General features: G+C 40.3%; 1 protein-coding gene across 3 annotated transcripts in view; it reads left to right on the top strand.

Annotated features, from left to right (window-relative positions):
• Positions 1-5,812: 5,812 nt before the first annotated feature.
• The window catches only part of SLCO4C1 (solute carrier organic anion transporter family member 4C1), a 101,224-nt gene continuing 88,020 nt past the window's right edge, over positions 5,813-19,016 (top strand). For 2 of the 3 annotated variants that reach the window (XM_073344597.1, XM_073344596.1), the window contains exons 1-2: positions 5,813-6,358; positions 16,269-16,532. In XM_073344597.1, the coding sequence (XP_073200698.1) occupies positions 6,133-6,358; positions 16,269-16,532 (490 nt within the window). In that variant the 5' untranslated portion in view covers positions 5,813-6,132. The remainder of the gene's footprint in view (positions 6,359-16,268; positions 16,533-19,016) is intronic. The other variant, XM_073344598.1, reaches the window with a different exon arrangement.

Raw genomic sequence — 19,016 nt, 5'->3', positions numbered from 1 at the left:
AATGTTGATAGCTGTAGTGCATATGGTTTTCTCTGTCTTTGGCTGGCTTCTGGAAGCCAAAATTCTCCCATACAAACAGTTTCTAACTCATTTTGTTTCATATAATGCAGCATCATGACTCAGCAAAAGCAAAAGTTATTTAGTGGGAAGAAATGATTTTTTTGGACAGGGAGAGTAACAGTTAGTGAACGTCAGACCTACATCACTTACACAAATACTAGATTTGCATATATTAGGAAAGCTGGAAAATCCCTCAAAACCCCCAGTTACTCCCACAGTGATTCATAGAATCATAAAATATCAGGGTTGGAAGGGACCTCAGGAGGTCATCTAGTCCAACCCTCTGCTCAAAGCAGGATCAATCCCCAATTTTTACCCCAGATCCCTAAATGGCCCCCTCAAGGATTGAACTCACTACCCTGGGTTTAGCAGGCCAATGTTCAAACCACTGAGCTATCCCTCCCCATGATGAAAAATAAGAACCACTGTGAATTTCATCTTATTAGTTAGTTATAGGGCAACAAATTAACTCTAAAAGCCTGAACATATTGAGTGAACAACATCTAATATGGGAATGAAGTTGCAGTTAGAACTGGTCAAATGATATATCTTCTCAAAGAAACCCAGCAATATATTCAGTTTTTTCAATTTTATCTGAATAAATTTCCATGTACAACTAAACATTCAACATATGACGGCTATAAATGTGAGTATATGTAACTATCCAGAATATCCTTGAGCATGCTAAGGGGTTGCAAGGAAATAAGAAGTCAGGTAACTTGCAGGATTGGTACAGAAATCACCATATAATCTTTCCATTCTTAGATTTGGTCTACACTTAACATTTACATCAACCTAGCTGTGTCATTCAGGAGTGTGAAAAATTCACGATCCTGAATGACATAGTTAAGCGGACCTAACCGCTGGTGTAGACACAGCTAGGTTGATGGAAGCATGCTTCCATGGATCTCACTACCACCGCTTGGAGAGGTGGATTATCTACAGCAATGGAAAAATCCCTTCTGTTGCTGTAGAAAGTACAGAGCTGTAGCTGTGCTGCTATAGCATTTATAGTATAGACGTGGCTTCAGTTGAATGGATTGTTTCTATTTTGAAATTATTTTTTTTCCAAACTCACCAAGCCAATGCTCTGCTTTGCAAGGCCCAGGTCTGTAAATTAAGAGAAACCTATTCATAGGTCCTGTAATTCTGAAGGTAGCAGTTATAAAATAGCCACATTCTTAGGTCTGTGCTTCTGTCTAATGAGGATTAGAGTGCTCCATAGTGTAAGAATTCTACAGCTGTTTCACAGTCAACCACTAGATGTCATGTATCTGCAGGTGAAACAAATTACTATTGCCCTCACCCATCAGTTACTGTTTGGTCAGACTATGAACAGAAAGAAATAAACAAAATAATAAATACTGCCTACCTCGAGTGAAGACAGTGAGTGTATATCTACAACAGGGGTCGGCAACCTTTCAGAAGTGGTGTGCCAAGTCTTCACTTATTCACTCTAATTTAAGGTTTCATGTGCCAGTAATACATTTTAATGTTTTTAGAAGGTCTCTTTCTATAAGTCTATAGTATATAACTAAACTATTGTTGTATGTAAAGTAAATAAGGTTTTAAAAATGTTTAAGAAGCTTCATTTAAAATTAAATTAAAATGCAGAGCCCCCCGGACCGGTGGCCAGGACCCAGGCAGTAAAAGTGCCACTGAAAATCAGCTTGTGTGCTGCCTTTGGCACGCGTGCCATAGATTGCCTACCCCGATCTACAATATAGTAACTATCACCTTCAGCAAGAAGTGAAGGTAATTAGCTCTTCTCTACAGACTTGTTTAATAGATTCACAATCTCAAAGACAAATATGCTGTTGAACTTTTTCTATAAATGAAAAATCAAGGACTATGTTAAATGAATTTGGTTCTGTCTAGTTAGCAATGAACTGGTATATAGATCACAGAAAAGACCACCAAACTTTACATAAATGGAAATACTGGCAGACTTGGCTGAGAAGCTAAAAGCTGAATGGCATGGAGATAGATACTCACCCACAAAAGCGGGACTGTGCTCAAGGTCAGAGTTGAGGCACACTTGTGAAGAAGCTTGTACACCTGCTACTCATGCTGTACCTGTTCTGTGAATAAATGCAAGACTTCATTTTTCATTTTGTAAGTACTAAATTTCACACATAAAAAACAAACAAGTAAATGTTGTGGTAGCAGGAAGTATGCTATTTTAAAGAGAAACCTATATTTCCTACACAGACGGGAAGAGCACATAAAGAGAAAGAAGAGAGTATTCAACACTACTATCTTGAAATAGAAGGATAAACTAAAAATAATTACATCACTATGGTTAACTGTTGAAAAAACGTAACTTCTATCCCACTGTGCATACAGAACCAGATTCAGCACTGCTGCTTCGGATCAGCATAGCTAGCACAATTAGGTTGTAGGGAAGTGTAAGGCCCTCACCTCACTGGTGAATAGCACGGGTACACGAGGCCTCTACACTAGACATGCAGCCAGCTCTGTGTACCTGGTGCAGGGATTATTCTGAGGTGGGAAGGATGGAGAAGGGAGGAGGCATGTCTGGGGCTGTCATACCTGTTGATCCTCTGCTGCCACAAGATCCATCTGGGCCCCAGCAGGGCCTAAAAAGGTGAGGCAGAAGATACCTGTCCTCCAGTCTTTGCCTTAGTGCAGTTTGACTGACAGTTTTTAATTACACAATCACATACTATTTCTCAAATAATAGATTTTTTTCTAGTCTTAGATACACAGGTGTAGCATTCTATATTAACTACAGACAGCATCCATTTATATGAAAAGTACACAAACCATTCTGACAACATTCTACCCATTAAGTATAAAATATAAAATAAATGTGAACACAATAAACTCACCTAAATTTTCAGCTAAATGAGCTTCATGGGTTTTTAAAAACGTAAATTAACATTTTTTATATTCTAAAACCCAGGAAAAACGTTTGAGAAAACAAGCAACAATTCATTCCTGCGTACAATTCCTGGAAAACTATCCACAAGAAACTTATTACTCAAAACACAACAGTAAGTCAGTTTTACAAGCTTTGTTGTGTTTCCTCCATGAAAAATTTGAAAATACATAAATAATTAAAAGATTTACCAAAAATGTTAAACAATCCAAAATATAAGTAATAAAACAAAACAAACAAAAACAAAACAAACAAAACTGACATGAAGAACTAAGTGGAGGAAAAGAAGGGAAATAGAAAAGGAAGAGAATAATTGTGACAGGATAAGTGGAAGAATATGGGAATCAAGAGAAGGCATGACTGACATGTTACTAAGTTGTATGTGATGCTGTTGTCGCCCTGCTGGTCCCCGGATAAGAGAGACAAGGTGGGTGAGGTAATATCACTAAGTTGCCAGTACTGCAAAGCAATCCAGGCAGGCCAATCTCTTCTCCCATGAGGAGTTCCATTGAAACCAATGGGACTCTACACGCATGTGAGTGTAGACATCCAGTTCCCTTTGCAAGGTAAGGAGCTAAATCTGGAAGAGGCAGCAGTAGCTGTGTAATATTTGGTATGAGATTCCAGGTAAAATAGAATAAATTCAGGGTATCGTTTCTAGCTGGTGTAGCTTTTTCTATTGTAAACATTATAGTGATCCAATATTTCCATTCACTGTGAGAAGAGCAGTAACAAAGGAGGATTCTTTTTAAAAGAGGTAGCACTGTTAAAACTGGCTTTGAAAGATAATTTGGAATGGGCGTATGCATATCTCAATCCAGAAACTGAAAATGATGTAGAGAAATGTACTGCAGTAGAGATAAATATTACATAGAACATCTCTATCCACAGAGGAGTGATTTTATCATAGTGCCAAAGTATAGGAGATAAATACGTAGAGGAATGTTGACATCTGAAACCCAGCAGAAATTGAAAGCCTGCCTGAAAAGTGTCTTGCAGGAATCCAGTAATATTTTTTCAGGAATGGAGAGAGGATGAAGATGGTGTTAACAATAAATTGGGCAAAATGCTTAGTCAGCTTCAGGTTAGGGTGAGATTGAGATCAGTATTCCATTTGGCTCTAGAGGGACGAGGGAGTGGTATTGAGAAGTGTATTTGTTCAGTCTGACAGGATCTCATCTTATCTAAAAAGGGTAGGTGTCTTCCCCAAAATCCTATTTGCTAAAGGCCAATACAAAGTAGTGGTGTAGCTTCTCTGCAATTGTCTTGTCTTCCTTAACTCCACCCCATACTATCCGATAGTCAACCAGCTCTCAAGTAGTAACTTAGGTTTCTTTCAGTCAGTCCAATTGAAATCAGAGGGACTATTCAGTGACTAAGGGCAGCAGAATCAGGCCCTAAGTGATATTTAACAAACAGGCACAAATGCAGAGGGATGTTTTGCTGAGTCTGTGTGAGGAAGGTAAAGGGATTTACTTTCATAGTACCATACTCTGCCTTGGTCTGGTAATGGTATGGTGACATCATCCACCAACTGTCACTCTCAACTGCTATGGAACAGTTTGACTCCAACGTTCCATCTGACTTCTAAAAACAGTCCTTGCTCTAAAAAAGTATTTTCTTTCTGTTTCACAATCCACTGCTCTAGAATAGTTAGGTTGTCTTTTAAAGCAAAAAGAATTCTGTTCTTTCACTGCTTTGAATTTTCACAAACCTTCTCTATTTTAAATTGTCTGTCCTCTTGCTATGTGCTCCCTTGAGTTGCTAGGACTACTTGAAATGCCAGGCTGCTTGCTTAAGGGAAAGAAATCCTGGTTGGGGAGTCAGACATATGTCCTGAGACTTAACCAAGGCCTTTTCTAACACCTGCTGGCTCAATTTTTTTTCTTTCCTGTGAGTCTAAACTGTTTTGGACTCATGAAAGGGGATGGAGGATCCCATAAGACAAATTTGTACTGCCCTGTGATGAGCACCTGCTGGTGATATTAAATAGTCCCTGGACTCCTTCCAAAATGTTCTTGTTCAGAGGGGTAAGATGATTAACTCCTGTTCTTTGTAAACAAACTGGTACTACCACTAAACACTTGATGAACACCCACACTTGAACATGCCTCCACAAAAGTTTTAATACCTCTTCCTTGTTCTGTGTCAGGAATATATTTATAGGCTTATGAGATGCCAGCATCTATCAGATCCCCAACACAACTAGTGTCTGTGAGTCAACACAGAAAAAACTGTTCTCAGAGACAACATTTGGAAAATGTTTTTTGTCAAAAATTAGATTAGTGATTCAGGATGGGTTTCATCCCATCTAACTTTCTGGGTGTGAGGAAGGACAGCACCTGGAATAACTACCCTCTAGCTTTTTCCATCAGTAGCATTTGGTGTTTTGAAAGTTTTGGGTCTAGCCAGAGACTTGCAGCAGGGGATTCTTTCAGGTACTTGATTTTTTAAAATACAATGAGGTTTCTATCTATCTACCTAAAGTCCGATTTCATTGCTCTTTGCAACAAAACCAGTCACTCACATCCACACCCCCTGGAGATTCAGTGGTTGTGGAGCCTAAATCAGTCATCCTAGCTGGGAGCTCAGGCTAGTCCCATCTCCACCGGCTGTTTTTTCCTGACTTCATGCACCCTAACATGCTTAATTACCGTAAACAATCATGACTCCAGTAACGTAAAGGAGAACTGGGTATTGAGGCATAACCATGGAAATTGCAAAAAGCTTCCAGTGGTGGTGCGGTGTCATTTTGCAGGTTCCTTGGGTGATGATGCCTTGATAGGGCGAAAAGCCGCCGTGCAGCGGGGGGGGGGGGGGGGGCAGACCGAGAAAAGGCAGCTTTAACACGTTTTCTTTGGAAGGCGAGAGGGCTGCCGGCGAACGGCCCGCCCTGGGGCAGGGGCAGCTCTTGGAGGCAGAGACGCCGCAGCCTCCCCTTAGCCAGGGCTGTGTTGGGAAAGGCGGCAGGTGCCGGGCAGCAGCAGTCGCCGCCTCCGCTCTTCGAAACCGCCGGAGCCAGCTCCCCAGTCGCAAGCAGGGCGGGGCTGCGCGGGGGCGGCCCAACGGGAGGCAGCAGCCCCCTGTCCCGAGCATTTAGAAGGGCCGGTCCCGGGTGAGGCTGCGTCTGGCTGGAGCGGGGCTAGGGGCCGAGCGCGGCTGGCAGCGCCATGGCGCGGGAAGGTATCGTGAACCCGGCTTTCGAGCCCTCCAGCCCCGACCTCCGTCTCCACCCCAGGGCGAGCGCCAGCCGCTCCCGCCCGGTCCCCGGCCGCCCCCCGTCGGTGTGTGAGGAGGGGCCCTGCGGGTGGGGCAGCTTCACTCCTAGGGCTCTGCAGCTGTGCAACAACCCCGAGGGCTACCTGAGCGCCTACAGCCTGCTGGCCGTCTTCCAAGGTAACCCTCGCCTGCGGGGGTCGGGGGCGATCCCTGGGGAAAGGGCAGCCGTACCGTGCCCCTTGCGGGGAAGGTGGAGGAGAAGGGTGGGATGGGATCATGGGCCGGGGAGGCTGTGGAAGGGACTTTCTCTCTTGGGATGAGAGAGGAACCGGGGGTGTGAGCTCCAGCAGGGTTGGTGTTAGTGTAAAATGTGGCAATCTTGTGACTTCGTCAGGCTCCATGTTATGCATATTCAGGCTCCTACCCAAAGTGACCTAGATAATGCCAGACTCTCAGGTGCTTTCCCACTACCCCTCCCCCCCACTTTTTTTTTTTTTTTTACTTGCTCTTAAACTTGTCTGAATCCCTGAGTGCCTCTCTGATCAATAGGTTTCATACCCTTTCCTGTACCACTTCACTACTACTTATAATATAGGGGAAATGCTTCCCTTTTTTTTTTTAAATATGGCAAATAAGAGCTACAACTCTTACTTTATATGACTTTACAAACAAATCAAATGTTAACAAAATAATAAACATGAGTTGGTGTTCCAAGCAAGTCCACTGTTTTTCATCAGCTAAATTAACCTATCTACAAACTTAAAATATATTTTTAGCCACTTGTATTTGTTGTTTTAACAATGGCTTGGTACTGAAAACCTCCAGCAGTCAAACCTGAGAGACTGGTGCATCAGTGGGTGTGCAGTTATGACTACATACAGGCCCTGATCCTGGAAACTGTTAAGCACGTACTTACCTTTATGTATTGAAGTTAAGCATATGTGTAAACTTCTGCAGGGTTGGGACCATAGTCAGGATAACTTAACAGGTTTTTTTCTAGGAGTCATGGATTCTAGTGAAACACTTTTTCCTGGTGCTTGAGTCAAGTGTAACATTAATCACTGAGTTCTAGGCCTAAATCATAAAACAAAACAATAGCTGAAAAACTTGCAACATACAAGCTTTACTTGTAATATTCACAGTACAGTTCTGGAGATCAAGGATCACCTTCGGGGGTGGTATCAGCCTCTTCCCAATTGGGGAAGGAGGGCTGAGGCGGGATGGTCAGGAAATTGGGCTCTGCATGCTATACATCTTGTGGGCACTGGCCACGCTTCTGCAATTCTTTGCCGCCAGCAGCAGTGCATAAGTAAGGTTGGCAATACCATACCATGCCACCCTTACTTCTGCATAACATTTGATCTTTGGGCTGGGACATGTACTTTCAGTTAGTATTACATTTTTCTTAAAACACATCTGTGGCATTAATGATAATTTAGCCTTGATCCTGCAAAGAGCCTTGCCAGAGGGCTGCCTGAAGAAAGCCCCCTTGACTTCATTTGCATGCTTACCAGATTGCACCCTCCCCCATCCACCAAAAAGAAAGCAGGAGGGGGCCCCAGCCTCTTGCCCAATATTTCAGTGGTTTGAGCAGTGGTTTTCAACTGGTACACAGAGGTCTTCCAGGAGATACAGTAACTCATCTAAAAAAGAAAAGGAGTACTTGTGGCACCTTAGAGACTAACCAATTTATTTGAGCATAAGCTTTCGTGAGCTACAGCTCACTTCATCGGATGCATACTGTGGAAAGTGTAGAAGATCTTTTTATACACACAAAGCATGAAAAAATACCTCCCCCCCACCCCACTCTCCTGCTGGTAATAGCTTATCTAAAGTGATCACTCTCCTTACAATGTATATGATGGAAATGGCCCAACTTGATTATCATATACATTGTAAGGAGAGTGATCACTTTAGATAAGCTATTACCAGCAGGAGAGTGGGGTGGGGGGGAGGTATTTTTTCATGCTTTGTGTGTATAAAAAGATCTTCTACACTTTCCACAGTATGCATCCGATGAAGTGAGCTGTAGCTCACGAAAGCTTATGCTCAAATAAATTGGTTAGTCTCTAAGGTGCCACAAGTACTCCTTTTCTTTTTGCGAATACAGACTAACACGGCTGTTACTCTGAAACCAGTAACTCATCTAGATATTTGCCTAGTTTTATAACAGGCTACGTGAAAAGCACTAGCCAAGTCAGTACCAACTAAAATTTCATACAGACAATAAGTTTATACTGCTCTATATACCAAAGCAGTGTTTCTCAACCGTGGGACTCATGCCCCGTGAGAAAGTAAGCAATTTTTCAGTAATAGTGTGCGGTAACACTTGATATATTTTTACGTCTGATTTTGTAAGCAAGTAGTTTTTAAGTGCGGTGAAACTTGGTTATGCAAGACAAATCAACTTCCTGAAAGGGATACAGTTGTCTGGAAAGGTTGAGCGCCACTGGATTAGAGCATTCATAGGGCAGTAGTTTTCCACCTGTGGTCTGCAGACGCCTTGGGGACCACAGACAATTCCTAAGATTTCCAAAGGGGTCTGCACTTCCACTCAGAATTTTTTAGGGGTCTGCAAATGGGGGTGGGGGGGGAAGGTTGAAAACCACTGTCATGGGGTATATGAAAGGCCTGGGTTAAAATCTATGCTCTTCATAATGTGGAATAGGGACTTGAACTCAGGTCTTTCATATCCCAGGTGAGTGCCCTAAATACTGGGCTATATAGACTCTTTGTGGTCCAATGAATTAACAATTATTTTATACAAAGTGGAACAGCTTCAACAAAAGCAGTCAAAAGAAACGTATTCCAAAAGACTCCCACATCTTCAGTGAGTGCTTTAGCTACTGGGTAAAAAGGCATTTAAGCACAGTGGTCCTAACTCTAAGAGAGGGTTTCTGGATGAATCCTGAGCAGAGGGAGGTGTCTCTTCTCCTGGACTTGGGCACTTAACTTCGTCTTCTCAACATTTCCTACTTGCTAGCTTCAGGAGCACCCCCCTCAGTGTGCTGGCTTCAGTGAATTCCCTTTTTAGGTGTCCAACTCTATGCACTGTATAGGGAGCTTAGGTGCTGAACTTGGTGATTGTGAATGTCACTTGGCAGCATGGCACCTGAAAGTTGCCTTAATGCCCGCTATGAATCTAGCCCCCACTGCTCAAAATAAACTTTGGATTTGAAAGAAGACTAGTCAATGTTCACAAATACAGTAATGGGTAAGGTGGTTTTAGTACATACGCTTTACACTAGATTTTAAAGTCTTTCTAAATATATCACTATGGTATTTGTTTACTCACATTTCTCATCTTGGAGTATGAATTCAGTGGCATGTGTTTCTAGTCAGTTTCATAATGCTATTATGGTTTGTTTTTATTTATTTTGAAACACTGCAAAGGTATGCATAAAATGTCTTCCATTTGAATTGTAATGAGTAGAAAAATTATCTGTTCAAAGGCTCAAAACTTCCTAAATCAGGCCAAACTTAAGTTGATAATGGGTCTTTCAAATAAAAATTGGCAATGGATACATTTTGCTGAACATCAGAAAATAAAAATGTAAATACAGAATATCAGGGAGGAACACTTCAACAATTTCTAATTACATATTAAACTTGTATCTGTGAACTGAGGTCACCATCAAATAATTTAGTACATACTTAAAATTAAGCACATATTTAAGTGTGTTGCTCATTGGGGCCTGAGGTAGTCCAGTGCCTTCGTTACAGGATTAGGACTCAGAAGTTTTCTGGCTTTGCAACAGACCACCTTTGGTAATTCATTAAGGTCTGGATCCTGGTATCAGCTCTGCACACTTCCACCCACCTGGACCTCTGTTTTTGCCTACACCGATCTGACTGCATGATTGGGCCTTTATCTTGCAAGCTATGGTTCCATTAAGAGAACCTCCTAAATTTGCCAATATTGCAGGTTGGGAATACTGATGTAGATAAGGTTTCTGTGTTTTCAGTAGTTCATTAATCTTGTGTCCATTTGATTTGACTGCACAAGTAAATGACTGAATTTCTGCAATATGAAACCTTGTTTACACGAGGAATCCCAATGTAGCTAATACAAATGGAAACTCTCTTTAGAAAACTTCCTTTGTGCAGACAAAATTAAGTGGCTTGGGCCCCCATATGTAAAATAAGGATAACATTTCTCCTATCTTTACATGGGTATTGTGAGGATACAGCCATTAATACCTGTGAAATGCTTAGGTACTACAGTGACTGTCATAGTAAATCAAATAAATAAATATGCATAATCAAATACAGTATCTCAATGAGACTTACAGCCAGCATTTTGAATGATTCCCTTTTTTTACAGTAGTGGGATGCTAAATGTCTTAATTAGAATAGGTCTCCTTCTACCTTCAGCTGTTAATGACATATCAAAAGCAGGAAGCTCGTGATGTCCTTTTTGAAATTGGATGAGGGTAGAAAGGGAAGGAAGAGAAGACTAATCTAGATAAAGGGTATATCTTGAAATTTAGGTTGTGTGTGTGTGTTCAGGCAGGAATGGCCCACACTTCCAAGAATACTAAAAAGTATCAGAGCCAGGAAATATAATCTTGCATTTTACAAATACTCCCTCATACATTAGGAATATGTAGATGCTGAGTTAATGCAGTCCAAACTACTGTAACTACCTTGCCCCATTCTCCTATGGGAACAATTACTTTAATGTAGTTACAGTTAAGTATTTTAGTTTTCAAATTTCAGAAACATCAGAGAAGGTAATACATTGTAGAAATGTCCCCCTTCCCCCCAATACTAAAGTATCTGCCTAATTATCCAACATAGTTTTATATCTTTTATGGAACTTGTGACTAATTAGTGATGAGCATTGCTGCTCTAAACCTTCTTCTAGATACAGTAATTCTCAACTTTCATCTCATCTAAGCATATAACATTTTTACATGCAGAATGAAACCAAAAATAAATAGCAAATTGTAAACAACTGGTGTGCATATGTATCACTGTTTTAACTGAAGGCAACGTTGGGCACACTTAGGACTCCAACTTATGAAAATTTTGTAGTCAAATAGCTGGCCTTAAAAAGATGATATTGCAATTGATAGATTCTCCTACATTTCAAGTGGAGCTGTCTGGAAAAACTGACTTTTTTTTTTTACCCGCTATCTTCCAAGTTCAGATGAGGCCTATATTTCTATAGTATAGTCATTTATGTATTGTATATAGTTAATTTATGTGCCCTTTGATCAATATAAAAGTGCATAATTGCATCCTAGGATGCATGTCTGAGTCACCATAAATTATAACAAGAGATGCTGCAGTTCACAACTGTGGGAGGAACTAGTAATAGCTTTTCAAGTTGAGTGACAGAATGTGACAACAATGTCTTCATTATTGTTGCCAAATAAATGGCTGCCACTTCTGAGTCACTTCTTTCCCTGGATAAATGGAGGAATGGCTATTTTCACACTTTGGGTAGGACTATTATTGACACCAGGAGTAAGCTGAGAAGGATAAAATAGATACAGCCAATCCGTGTGTGGCTTTGACAAGCTTTGTGACCAGACATAACTTAATAAAAATATTATACTGCATTGTTTGTTTGTAAATTGTTTTGAGGTACTTGGATGAGTGATTAAATTTCAAGATAATATTTTTATTAAACTATAGTTGGTCATAAAAATTGTCAAAGCCACATACCAATTGTAAAGGTTCAAGCAGACAGTGACATGATACCAATGCACATCTAAAACCCTTAGCAGTGGGGGGGTGGAATCTTTGGCCACTATGCTATATGAATGGGTAAAATGGCTGTTGCATGATTTAAAAAAAAATTGCTCAGTTTAAACATTTTTGGATGTTTTCTACAATTCAAATATTGATTTCAGTTACAACACAGAATACAAAGTGTACAATGCTCACTTTATATTTTTGATTACAAATATTTGCACTAAAAAACAAGAGCTATTTTTCAATTCACCAAATACAATACTGTAGAGCAATCTCTTTATCATGAAAGTTGACCTTACAAATGTAGAATTAGGTACAAAAAACCCTGCATTCAAAAATAAAACAGTCTAAAACTTTAGAGTCTACAAGTCCGTTCAGTCAATCGCTAAGAGAAACAAGTTTGTTTACATTTATGGGAGATAATGCTGCCTGCTTCTTATTTATGTCACCAGAAAGTGAGAACAGGCACTCTTGTAGCTGGCATTGCAAGGCATTTATGTGCCAGATATGCTAAACATTCATATGCCCCTTCCTGCTTCAGCCACCATTCCAGAAGACATGCTTCCATGCTGATGATGTTCATTAAAAAATGTGTTAATTAAATTTGTGACTGAACTCCTTGGGGGAGAATTCTGTTTCCTGCTCTGTTTTACCCACATTCTGCCATATATTCTGTGTTCTAGTAGTCTCAGATGATGACCCAGCACGTCCTCTTTTTAAGAACACTTTCACTGCAGATTTGACAATGAAAATGTACACTAACTTGAAATTTCTAAAGATGCTACAGCACTCAAACCAAGATTTAAGAATCTGAAGTGCCTTCCAAAATCTGACAGGGATGAGGTATGCAGCATGCTTTCAGAAGTCTTAAAAGAGCAGCCCCCTGATGCTGAAATTACAGAACCCCCCCCCACACACCAACTTTTAGCTCGTGGCATCTGACTCAGATGAAAATGAACATGTCAGTCTACAGTACTTTGGATAGTTATTGAACGGAACCCATCATCAGCATGGACACATGTCCTCTGGAATGGTGGTTGAAGCATCAAGGGATATATGAATCTTTAGTGCATCTTGCATGCAAATACCTTGCAACACCAGCTACAACAGTGCCATGCAAATTCCTGTTCTCACTTTCATGTGACATTGTAAACAAGAAGCAGGCAGCATTATCTTCTGCAAATGTAGACAAACTTGTTTTTGAGCGATTGGCTGAACAAGAAGTTGGACTGAGTGGACTTGTAGGCTCAAGTTTTTTGCATTGTTTTTGAGTGCAGTTATGTAACAAAACTACATTTGTAAGTTGCACACTCATGACTGACTGTACTACAGTACAGTACTAGGATACAGATGTGGGGACCTGCATGAAAACCTCCTAAGCTTACTTTTACCAGCTTAGGTTAAAACTTCTCCAAGTACAAATTAATTTTATCCTTTGACCCTGGATTTCCACTGCCACCACCGAACTTTATCTGGGTTTACTGGGAAACGTAATTTGGACACTTCTTTCCCCCCAAAATCCTCCCAACCCTTGCACCCCACTTCCTGGGAAAGGTTTGGTAAAAATCCTCACCAATTTGCATAGGTGACCACAGACCCAAACCCTTGGATCTGAGAACAATGAAAAAGCATTCAGTTTTCTTACAAGAAGACTTTTTTTTTTAATAAAGTAAAGGAATCACCTCTGTAAAATCAGGATGGTAGATACCTTACAGGGTAATTATTCAAAACATAGAGAATCCCTCTAGGCAAAACCTTAAGTTACAAAAAAGGTACACAGACAGGAATAGTCATTCTATTCAGCACAGTTCTTCTCAGCCATTTAAAGAAATCCTAATCTAACACATACCTAGCTAGGTTACTTACTAAAAGTTCTAAGACTCCATGCCTGTTCTATCCCCGGCAAAAGCAGCATACAGACACAGACCCTTTGTTTCTCTCCCTCCTCCCAGCTTTTGAAAGTATCTTGTCTCCTCATTGGTCATTTTGGTCAGGTGCCAGCGAGGTTGCCTTTAGCTTCTTAACCCTTTACAGGTGAGGATTTTTCCTCTGGCCAGGAGGGATTTTAAAGGGGTTTACCCTTCCCTTTATATTTATGACAACTTGTATGAGGTGAATTGAAAAATACTATTATCATTTTCACAGTGCAAATATTTTTAATAAGAAATAAAGTGAGCACTATACACTGTATTCTGTGTTGTAATTGAAATCGATATATTTGAAAATGTAGAAAACATACAAAAATGTAACTGTCATAAATATAAAGGGAAGGGTAAACCCCTTTGAAATCCCTCCTGGTCAGGGGAAAGCTCCTCTCACCTGTAAAGGGTTAAGAAGCTAAAGGTAACCTTGCTGGCACCTGACCAAAATGACCAATGAGGAGACAAGATACTTTCAAAAGCTGGGAGGAGGGAGAGAAACAAAGGGTCTGTGTGTCTGTCTATATTCTGTCTTTGCTGGGGATAGACCAGGAATGGAGTCTTAGAACTTTTAGTAAGTAAGCTAGCTAGGTACATGTTAGATTATGATTTCTTTAAATGGCTGAGAAAAGAACTGTGCTGAATAGAATAACTATTTCTGTCTGTGTGTCTTTTTTGTAACTTAAGGTTTTGCCTAGAGGGGTTCTCTATGTTTTGAATCTAATTACCCTGTAAGGTATCTACCATCCTGATTTTACAGAGGGGATTTCTTTACTTCTATTTACTCCTATTTCTATTAAAAGTCTTCTTGTAAGAAAACTGAATGCTTTTTCATTGTTCTCAGATCCAAGGGTTTGGGTCTGTGGTCACCTATGCAAATTGGTGAGGCTTTTTATCCAACATTTCCCAGGAAAGGGGGGGTGCAAGTGTTGGGAGGATTGTTCATTGTTCTTAAGATCCAAGGGTCTGGGTCTGTAGTCACCTAGGCAAATTGGTGAGGCTTTTTATCCAACATTTCCCAGGAAAGGGGGGGTGCAAGTGTTGGGAGGATTGTTCATTGTTCTTAAGATCCAAGGGTCTGGGTCTGTAGTCACCTAGGCAAATTGGTGAGGCTTTTTACCAAACCTTGTCCAGGAAGTGGGGTGCAAGGTTTTGGGAAGTTTTTGGGGGAAAGACGCGTCCAAACAGCTCTTCCCCAGTAACCAGTATTAGTTTGGTAGCGGCCAATCCAAGGACAAAGGGTGGAATATTTTGTACCTTGGGGAAGTTTTGACCTAAGCTGGTAAAGATAGGCTTAGGAGGTTTTTTATGCAGGTCCCCACATCTGTACCCTAGAGTTCAGAGTGGGGGAGGAACCTTGACAGTAACAAATTTTCAATTGGTATGCTATTTAACAGAGCAATTAATTGAGATTGATTTTTTTTGAGTTACCTGATTGACAGTCCTAGTAAAAAGGTAAAATAGTAGTGACCTAGCTTTAGGAAAGTAAGTCAAAGATTAATGACTTGCTAACTAACATCCTAGTTCTTTGGTGCAGTACCTACTGTGGACCACACTATGGACTAGCCTTCACATACTGTAGAAATGCAAGTAGCTGAAACACTGTTCTTTAGCTAATATTTACTTGGCTGCTAAGAATTCTTTGAGTAAGACCTGGGAGTTGCCCACAGTATAGTGTCTGGATCAGCAGTTCCATCTCTGCTAAAGCAACTGTTTCTCCTTTTGTAATAAACCGCTGACAATTATCTAGCCAGAAATTGCATTTAGTATTAAATTATTATCTTATAAAGGAAGTTAATCTACAAATTGAATTGTAATGAATTTGCTTGTCATTTTAGTCTGTGAATTGAACACTGATAACTAAATCAATGACCAATTACAATAAGAATATTTAACTTTTTTTTTTTCCCGTAATCCATTACTGACCTACTTTGCTTTTGTGGTATAGAGATATTTATTTAACTCTTGTGAGCCAGTTTCCCATTTTTAAAATATAAAAAGGCTTACCTACTTCATATGGGTGCTCAGGGACGTAAGTAGATGTTTGAAGTGCTATACATACACCAAAAAAATGACAAGCAGAAAACCAGCTTGATATTTGCTCATTCCTTTAGGTCATTAAGGCCTCTACTGTGTGTGTGTGTGTGTGTGTGTGTGTTCCCCTAAGTGAAAAAAAACAACTTGTCATGCAAGTCTGTCATAGTGGCATTGAATACTGGAATGCCTCTTCTCCCTGCTTTCGCCCCCCCCCCCCAGTACTCCTACACTTAATTCATATGTTGTAGGTTTGATATTACAGTTCACAGGGTGAGCCCTTCTCCAGTCCTTTTATGCTAGTTGTGGTGATTGAATGGCAAGACTGAGTTTGAACTTGCACATGATCCAGTGGTAAGATTGCATTGTAGTTTTTCCAGAAAATAATACTTACTTGGTTTGTCTAATTGTTGTGTTTTTTTTTTTTATAGGTATTGTGGTGAATGGCCTAGTAAATGTTAGTATTTCCACAATTGAAAAGCGTTTTGAGCTGAGCAGTTCCCTCACTGGTGTCATCTCTGCAAGCTATGACATTGCTTTTTGTGTATTGTCACTGTTTGTATCTTTCTTTGGAGAAAGAGGGCACAAACCAAGATGGCTTGCCTTTTCATCATTTATGATAGGATTGGGATCACTTGTGTTTGCCTTTCCACACTTTGCTGGTGGAATATACCAATATGGATCTAAACTTGAAGGTAAGCTCATACTTCAGTAATTTTGGTATTTTTCTAACAAAATGAATAGGGTAACTGAATATGCACAGAGTTGTGTCTAAATAGATCCCTATGTATTTGTATATGAAAGTGTATCAAGGGCAGAGGAAGATGTGGGATATGTTCCCTTTTTTTGTTTTGTATCCACATAGTATTGCTTACTGGGGTTTTGGGTGTGCTTCCAGTTGTACCCATCTCTGTGTGTGTGTGGCTTATTAAGGGCTTTGGGCAGACTCTTGGGCTCCCAACTGGTGTAGATCAATGCTGCCTTTATGTGCTGCAAAGTACTAGGCACTGTTAAATTGCTGGTGGTGCCTTCTTCATTAAGGTCCCATCTTGATGTTAAATTTCACTAACTGCTACCTTGTCTCAATTTTCTGTTTTTAGAAGGGCTGTTGATCACAGATAACTCAAGTGATTGGGGTTTTTTGAGTTAATAACAATTAATTGCACTGTTAAACAATAGAATACAAATTGAAATGTATTAAATATTTTTGGATGTTCTACATTTTCAAATGTAGGGATTTCAGTTTCAACACAATACAAAGTGTACACCGCTCACTTGATATTTTTGATTACAGATACTATCACTCTTACACTGCAAATATTTTTCAGGTCACCTCTGACACGTACTATAGTACAATCTCTTTTTGTAAGTTGTATTTTCACAATATGTAGGTGGTGTATGTGGGTTTTTTGTTACATAACTGCACTCAGAAGCAAAACAATGCAAAACTTGAGCCTATAAGTCAGCTCAGTCCTACTTCTTCTTCAGCCAATTGCAAAGAGAAACAAGTTTGTTTACATTTATGGGAGATAATGCTGCCCACTTATTTACAATGTCTCCAGAAAGGAGAAGAGGCGTTCACATGGCACTTTTGTAGCTGGCATTGCAAGATATTTATGTGCCAGATATGCAACGCTTATTCAGCCTGTTTGGGAGTACTTAAATTGCAGTCTCTCTGGGGCAGGACTGTCTCTGTTCTGTGTCTTTACAGCACATAGCACAACAGGGTCCTGGACCATGGCCAGGTGCTATGTTAATAGGGCTTCTAACGAAGTATTGGACATTGACCTGGGATGGGTTGTCCTTACAACATTGAGGAGGGAGAAGACAAACTATTTTGTGTGCATGCATGCATGTGTGGATTTGTAATTGGCTCTGGCTTTGACACTACTGCTCTGGAGGTGGTATTGACCTTCTCTGTGTGACTTTATCCCTTCAACCCTGCTCTTTGCTTCTAGCAGGTAATGCTGGGAAACTTCTTTCAAAGTGTCCATCAGTGTTGAAGTTCCTATTCTGTGTATATGTGATACACTTCTGTCACCTCATTAAATCAAGATTCTACACTTGATGCTTTCTCAGTGCTTGCTGGAGATGCACATGACACTTTCAGTGTCGGAATACCTAGCACTGTGAAGTGGCAAGAAAACCTTCATGGCTGAATTCCCGCTTCCTTCAATTCTTATTACTTTGTAGTGGAGTCTAGCGGGCTTGCTGGACTATACTGTTGATTCCTTTAAAATATGCTGTAGGCCTAGTTTTTTCACTTAAAGTCTATACTAAATAGTTACCATTTACAATTCTGTGCTGTTGTCTAGCATGTCCTATATTGCAAGGTGAAATGGCTGCAGATGCTGTACACAGGCTATGAATTCCTTAATTCAGGCTAAGCAAACGTTTTGCAAATTCTGTATTTCTATTTCCTGGTGCATGTGTCCTTAACTCTCTACCCTCCACCCCTCCCAGTTAGTAGCAAAGGGCTGAAGTCCCCCATCATTTGCCCAGTACTCTGGAAAGACAGTTTAAACACATCAGGCAAAAATGTTATGTGTAGGAACAAATGGTGCTTCTTGCCTTCGGGGCTGACCATGCTTCCTCCACAGTGCCCCCATCACCTATTGGCTTTGAGTGAGATTTTTGTAGGGACATGTGCTGGCATGTCTTCACTCTAAATGATTTGACTCAGGAAAGCAAAGTACTAAGGTAAACATAACAGTGAGATTAACATTAAAGTGTGGCTATGCAAAGTTGTTGAAAAACTTTCACTGATGGTGACATTCATCATGATTCATGGGTCAGACTGGAGGCTATTGCACATTAGCATGAAATTGTAGACCTATTTTTAAACTTGTATTTAGAAGATCTTGTTGCCAAAAATGTAAGCACAGTACCTCTCCTTTGACTTTTTTTTTCCATGCTACATTTCTAGTAACCTGCCTCTGTGTTTGGTGTGCCATACTCAAAGGTAGAGAACCTAGTATGTGAGGACCCTGAAGCCACACATCAACTACCTCTGTGGGTAGATCAGCCCCCAGAAATAGTTGTTAATCATTAGTCTGTGCATACTTAATGCTGACTTGTACAGTCTCCTATTGATGTTTTGGAAGGGAGAAAGGTAGTAGGAATGTGGTATTTATTTTTTTTTTCTTGAAAAATTGTTTTCCATCTTTCTAAACCTTTTT

This window comes from Lepidochelys kempii, chromosome 5 (assembly GCF_965140265.1).
Source record: "Lepidochelys kempii isolate rLepKem1 chromosome 5, rLepKem1.hap2, whole genome shotgun sequence".
Lineage (NCBI taxonomy): Eukaryota > Metazoa > Chordata > Testudines > Cheloniidae > Lepidochelys > Lepidochelys kempii.
Note: the sequence above shows the minus strand (reverse complement) of the source record. Positions and strands in the feature narration are given on the sequence as shown.